The sequence below is a fragment of the Pyxicephalus adspersus genome, unplaced genomic scaffold (assembly GCF_032062135.1).
Source record: "Pyxicephalus adspersus unplaced genomic scaffold, UCB_Pads_2.0 Sca724, whole genome shotgun sequence".
NCBI lineage: Eukaryota > Metazoa > Chordata > Amphibia > Anura > Pyxicephalidae > Pyxicephalus > Pyxicephalus adspersus.
The window spans coordinates 2,562-9,760 of NW_027317731.1; the positions used below are offsets into that span (position 1 = coordinate 2,562).

Sequence of the window (7,199 nt, forward strand, 5' to 3'; positions counted from 1 at the left end):
TTTAAAAATAGTGAAATAGACAACAATGAAATCCTGAAATAAAATATAAAATAAAAATGTACTTTTATTTTTATTTCATGTTGTGTGGTTTTTTTTGTACTGTAAAAACCATTTAAAAGCAGATTACAAATAATCTGCTTTTAAATTTCTCTCCTAGACACCCCCCCAATACATCATCACTCACGTCACCCGGAAGATGACTCATCCTCCCAGGTGATGCGAGTGGGGATGTCCCACTGGCCTCACACAGATGCTGGAGCTGCTGCTCTGCATCTCCAGAGAGATGCAAAGCACAGTGCAGGACTTCTGCATTGTGCTTCACATCTCACTGCAAATGCGAGCAGTAATAGCAAATTCCGGGGGTTGGTCACAGAAATTTTTTTACAGAAATACTGAAAAATGTATTACTTTTTTGGTAGATAGTAAGTGGTTTTAGAATAAAATATCTGTATTTTTTTTTTTAAATACTGAAATTTGCCTGTTTATTTTCATTGATTGCAAAAAGTATAAGAATGAAATATCTATTTTTTTACTTAAATACAGAAATGTTTCTATTTTGATGGATTGCAGGTGGTATCAAAATAAAATATCGGTATGTTTTTTACAGAAATTGGTATATTTATTTTCATAGATTGCAAGTGGTATCAGAATGAAATATCTGCATTGTTTTTACAAAAATACAGAAATTTTTATGTTTATTTTGATAGATTGCAAGTGGTATCAAAATGAAATATCTGCAATTTTTTTACAGAAATACAGAAATTTGTAGGGCTTTTTTGATAGATAGCAAGTGGTTTTACAATAAAATATCTGTATTTTTTTACAGAAATTTTTATGTATATTTTCATAGATTGCAAAGGGTATCAGAATAAAATTTCTGTATTTTTTTTACAGACATATATACAATTTTTATGGCTTTACTGGTAGCAAGTGGTATCTTAATAAATATCTGTATTTTTTACAGAAATACAGAAATTTTTATGTTTATTTTGATAGATTGCAAGTGGTATCAGAATTAAAAATCTGTATTTTTTTTTACAGAAATTTTTATGTATTTTATGATAGCAAGTGGTAGAATGAAATATCTGTTTTTTTCAAAAATACAGAATTTTTTATGTTTATTTTGACAGATTGCAAGTGGTACCATAATTAAATATCTGTATTGTTTTTTTACAGAATTACAAAAATTTTTCTTTACTTTGAAAGAATTCAAGTGGTATCAAAATGAAAAATCTGTATTCTTTTTTTATTCCAGAAATACAGAAATGTTATGTTTATTTTGATAGTTCATTTTGATACCACTTGCAATCTATCAAAATAAACATAAAATTTCTGTATTTCTGGAATAAAAAAAGAATACAGATAGTTCATTTTGATACCACTTGCAATCTATCTGTATTTTTTTACAAAAATATAGAAATCTTTCTATTTATTTTGATTGATTGCAAGTGGTATCAGAATGAAAAATCTGTAACTTTTTTACACAAATACAGAAATGTTTATGTTTATTTTGATAGATTGCAAATGGTATCATAAATAAATATCTGTATTTTTTTAAAGAAATATAGAAATTTTTATTTATTTTTATAGAATTCAAGTGGTATCAGAATGAAATATCTGTATTTTTTTTACAGAAATAAGGAATTTTTTTTGTTTATTTTAATAGATTGCAAGTGGTATCAGAATGAAAAATCTGTAATTTTTTCCACAAATACAGAATGTTTATGTTTATTTTGATAGATTGCAAGTGGTATCATATTTAATTATCTGTATTTTTTTACAGAAATACAGAAATTGTTATGTTTATTTTGATAGATTGCAAGTGGTATCAGAATGAAATATTTGTGTTTCTTTTACAGAAATACAGAAATATTTATGTTTATTTTGAAAGATTGCAAGTGGTAGAATGAAATATCTGTATTTTTTTTACAAAAATATAGAAATATTTCAGTTTATTTTGATAGATTGCATGTTGTCTCATAATTAAATTTTGTAAATTAAATAATTTACAGAAATACAGAAATTTTTGTTTACATTTTTATGTTTATTTTGATAGATTGCAAATTGTATCAGAATGAAATATCTGTATTTTTTTTACAGAAATACAGAAATGTTTCTGTTTATTTTGATAGATTGCAAGTGGTATCATAAATAAATATCTGTATTTTTTTTACAAAAATACAGAAATTTTTATGTTTTTTTTCATAGATTGCAAGTGGTATCAAAATGAAATATCTGCGATTTTTTTACAGAAATACAGAAATTTGTAGGGCTTTTTTGATAGCAAGTGGTTTTACAATAAAATGTCTGTATTTTTTTTACAGAAACAGAAGTGGTAGAAGTGGTAGAATGAAATATCTGTATTTTTTTACAAAAATATAGAAATATTTCAGTTTATTTTGATAGATTGCATGTTGTCTCATAATTAAATTCTGTAAATTAAATAATTTACAGAAATAGACATTTTTGTTTACTTTAATAGATTGCAAATGGTATCATAAATAAATATCTGTATTTTATTTTACAGAATTAAATACATTTTTATGTTTATTTTGATAGATTGCAAATTGTATCAGAATGAAATATCTGTATTTTTTTTTACAGAAATAAGGAACTTTTCATGTTTATTTTAATAGATTGCACGTGGTATCAGAATGAAAAATCTGTAATTTTTTTACACAAATACAGAAATCTTTCTATTTATTTTGAATAATTGCAAGTGGTATCATAATTCAATATCTGAATTTTTTTACAGAAATACAGAAATTTTTGTTTATTTTCATACATTGCAAATGGTATCAAAATGAAATATTTGTATTTTCTTTTACAGAAATATAGAAATTTTTATGGCTTTTTGATAGCAAAAGGTTTTAGAATAAAATATCTGTATTTTTTTTACAGAAATACAGAAATTTTTATGTTTATTTTCATACATTGCAAATGGTATCAGAATGAAATATCTGTAGTTTTGTACAGAAATACAAACATTTTTATGTTTATTTTGATAGATTGCAAGTGGTATCATAATTAAATATCTCTGTTTTTTTGCAGAAATACAGGATTTTTTTTTCTTTTTTGGTAGCAAGTGGTATCAGAATGAAATATCTATTTTTTCTTACAGAAATACAGAAATTTTATGTTTATTTTGACATATTGCAAGTGGTATCATAATTAAATATCTTTATTTCTTTACAGAAATACAGACATTTTTATGTTTATTTGGATAGATTGCAAGTAGTATCAAAATGAAATATCTGTATTTTTGTACAGAAATACAGAAATTTCTTATGTTTATTTTCATAGATTGCAAATGGTATCAGAATAAAATTTCTGTATTTTTTTACAGAAATACTGAAATGTTTCTATTTTGATAGATTGCATGTGGTATCTTAATTAAATATCTTTATTTTTTTTACAGAAATACAGAATTTTTTTTAAGTAAATTTTCATAGATTGCAAGTGGTATCAGAATGAAATAACTGTGTTTCTTTTACAGAAATAGACATTTTAATGTTTATTTTGATAGATTGCAAGTGGTATCAGAATGAAATATCTGTATTTATTTTACAGAAATACAGCATTTTGTATGTTTATTTTGATAGATTCCAAGTGGTTTAATTAAATATCTGTATTTTTTACAGAAATACAGACATTTTTATGTTTATTTTGATAGATTGCAAGTGGTATCAGAATGAAATATTTGTGTTTCTTTTAAAGAAATACAGATTTTTTTATGTTTATTTTGGTAGATTGCAAGTCGTATAAGAATTAAACATCTTTATTTTTTTACAGAAATACAGAAATGTTTGTCTTTTTTATAGCAAGTGGTATCAGAATAAAATATCTGTTTTTTTACAGAAATAAAGACATTTTTATGTTTATTTTGATAGATTGCAAGTTGTATCATAATTAAATATTGAAAGGATCTGCAGGTTTCTTGGCTCTATTCCTCTGTGATCTCTCACTATCCCAGTGTCCCTCAGTGCATCAGAACAGGTGCCTGGGAAGAATTGGTCAACGACGCATACACTCGTATGGTATCAAGCAATCTTCAACTTTTTTGTAACAAACATCTGGTTTATAAAATAAAACAATATATCTGTAAGGAACTTACCCACCCTGCGAGCCCGCGGTGTCCCTGGGGTTCCCAGCCACAGAGGGGGACGCCACAGTAGCAGGCAGCATGGCCGAGGCTGCTGCAGCGCCAACATATTACGCAGCGCTGTACATTAAATAGGGATTGCAAATGACAGACTAATACAGACAGTGATACAGGAGGAGAGGACCCTGCCCCTTGTTTTTAACTCTTCTGTGCCAAATCCCCAAATCACCTGCTACATTCTCTTTTTACTAATGAAGAGGCTAGGGAGGAGGGAGCATTATGAACCTCTTTTTGAACAATAGGTTGCATGTTTCTGCTAATATTTTAAACATGTTTGTTTAATCATCATTTTGTTGCAGGGACACCCTCCTCTGGTGAAGGTTCTTGCCAAACTGTTTGGCCAACTGCTGGGAAGAGAGCTAGACCCTTTTACCAATGTCCTGGTGTCAGTGGGAGCATATGGGGCACTTTTTTCTTCTTTCCATGCTCTGGTCGATGAAGGCGATGAGGTAACGCAACCTAAACTGTCTTTATGTCAGCACTTTACCTATGGTATGTACATTTATAAAGGAATAGTAACTGTTATATTTCTGAACCAGTTGAGGGAGTTCTGATAGAGGCAACAGATATGTTTAATTTACTGAATTTGACAATTACCATACATTACCTGGTGGAGAAGCAATTGCTGCCTTCAAGACACATGGACCTAAAAGATTCTCCACCAGAAAATGTTTTAGTGAATTTCAGATTGACTGCTTTATAAACAGACTCCTTAAAGATTAATGCATTTCAATTACAGTATCAGATCATGTCTCTGTCACTCTGCTTTTTCTATTGCTTCTTTCTCTCACACTCCAGCGTTGCTGTACAGCGTTTGAAAAAGGTGGATATCATGATCAAATTGTTAACATTAAAAAAAATATATACATTTATTGTAGTAATGATTGCAGAGCTGCTTTAATTTACATCTTTTATATCTGGTAAAGTTCAGAATTAACTATGGATGCTTCAGGTATAATTTAATATACATTTATGTGTTTATCAAAACAATTTTATTTTTCACATCTGCATCCTATTTTTTCACAGGTCATTATTTTAGAACCATCCTTTGACTGCTATGAACCAATGACGAAAATGGCCGGTGGACGATGTGTGTATATTCCTTTAAGACCTGTAAGTGGTTTCCTTTGTATATTAGCAAAACATTCCTCCATGCTGAACTTAACAGACTTCATTAGTCTACTGACTTAAGTGGCATCATCACAGGTAAAACAGAGTGCAAAAAATGGTTGCTGGCTCCAACACCAAAGGGGAGCCTTCTACTTGTGCATAAGTTCTTAGTCCACATGAATTGTGGTCAGGTTTCTCAGTTAACTCTAATGTGTAAATTGTGAAGTTTTTCAGTCTTATCCAAGTCTTTTTAATGATCTGCAGAAATCCACCAATGCAGCACAACTACCTAGTAGTGCCAACTGGAGGCTGGATGTTGCAGAACTTGAAGCAAAGATTACAAAACACACTAAGGTTCTTGCATTAAACACTCCAAACAACCCACTGGGAAAAGTGAGTATGGAAATATTTTGTAGCCCTGGCTTACTCATAAATCCAATCTAAACATTAATACTTTCAGTACAGTTACAGTGTACTCAAGGAAAGAGTGGTCCATAATTCCAGTGGAGAGTTGCAAAAGACTGTTACAGAAAGCGAATAACATCAGTTATTTCCTCCAAAGGGTTTGTTGCCAAGTATTAAGTTGAGGGTACCAATATTTTGTCCAGGCCATTTTTTTTGTTTGAACAGTATGTGTCTTAAGATAAGAAAGAGGATTACAATAAGGCATACCTACACATGTGCTGACAGGGAACAGACTAATAGGATTAGATTGTAAACTCATTAAAATATATTACTTATCACTGTTGTGCTCATTCTTTGTCAAGTTAGCAGTCTGTGTTTAGTTGAGTAACATTTGTTGTTCTTGAGGGCATGTATCAATAGGCTTTAGGCTTGTGTTGATGACATTAATTTAATATCCGATTGAAAAATGTCCGAGTTAATTTAGGATTCAAAGACAGGTACATTAGACCTGTAATAGACCTTCTGACCTGTTTTGAATGTTAGCAGTGACATAAATGCTTTGGCCAATAAGATCCTGCTGACTGAATTCAAAATTTTCTTGTTGATGTGTGTAGGTTTTCACTATAGAGGAGCTGGAGGAAATTGCCAACATCTGTGTGAAATATGATTTACTGTGCTTCTCTGATGAAGTTTATGAATGGTTGGTCTACGATGGCAACCAACATATCCGAATTGGTAAGTAGGAAGTGAAATTGTTTTCATAGAAGACCTAATTGTGTGCACCTATTTTATTTCTGACCATTAAAAAGAATATTCCATTCCCTAAGTGTAGGGATAATTCACTTCAGCTTTAAATCTATTCCTTTATGTTCTGCAAACTAAGTATTAATGTTATGTAAATTTGACTTGTTGTGAACAGCTGTCATCATCTCTATTTCTCATCATTCTCCTGGCTGATGACATATGCCTGCTGCCTAGTATACAGCAGTGATGCCTTTCCTTCTCAGGAAGGGCTGAGGTTTGTTTGAGGAAGGGGCTATGATTGACTACATCGTTTGAATTTACTATGCAATAGACAAGGTAGCCGCACCCAGGAAATGACTGGGTCTCAGGTTAGATAGAAGCCAAGTTTTTGTGTAAAAATTATGTACCAGTGCACTGTTTATAGACTGATTGCATATTTGGAACTCTTTAACGCATACCTAAACTCAAAATTTTGACTTTACATAAAAGGGTAGACAACCTTTTATTTATTTATTTTTTAAGTGCAACACCTTTTTTTTGTTGCAGCCCTTCTCCTGTCTTGATTGCCGCAGCTCAATACCTCCTGTGATACCTACATCATGCATGTCAGGAGGCTTTTGGTTGCTCCTTCTGTGCATGCCCTTATCTCAGGCATGTGCAGAAGGAGCCCTTTTATTATTGGAAAAAAAAATTGGATACTGGGACGACGCAGGATCCAAATGAAAAAACCTCCCGACAGATCGACGGACCTTTGGGATTAAAGGTAAGAGTGTTTTTT

General features: G+C 30.6%; 1 protein-coding gene across 1 annotated transcript; it reads left to right on the top strand.

Annotated features, from left to right (window-relative positions):
* The first annotated feature begins 4,454 nt into the window (after positions 1-4,454).
* On the top strand, positions 4,455-6,446 carry LOC140321105 (kynurenine--oxoglutarate transaminase 1-like). Its single transcript, XM_072397980.1, has 4 exons — positions 4,455-4,611; positions 5,189-5,275; positions 5,537-5,665; positions 6,292-6,446. The coding sequence occupies exons 2-4, from the start codon at positions 5,228-5,230 to the stop codon at positions 6,418-6,420; spliced, it is 306 nt and encodes a 101-aa protein (XP_072254081.1). The 5' UTR covers positions 4,455-4,611; positions 5,189-5,227; the 3' UTR covers positions 6,421-6,446.
* The last annotated feature ends 753 nt before the right edge of the window (positions 6,447-7,199 follow it).

What these genes read in the sequence shown, in the direction of transcription:
- LOC140321105 (XM_072397980.1), top strand. Translation starts at nt 5,228, where the DNA reads ATGACGAAAATGGCCGGTGGACGATGTGTGTATATTCCTTTAAGACCT. An exon ending in TGTATATTCCTTTAAGACCT is followed by an intron (nt 5,276 to 5,536) that starts GTAAGTGGTTTC and finishes AATGATCTGCAG; the next exon opens with AAATCCACCAATGCAGCACA. An exon ending in CAAACAACCCACTGGGAAAA is followed by an intron (nt 5,666 to 6,291) that starts GTGAGTATGGAA and finishes TGATGTGTGTAG; the next exon opens with GTTTTCACTATAGAGGAGCT.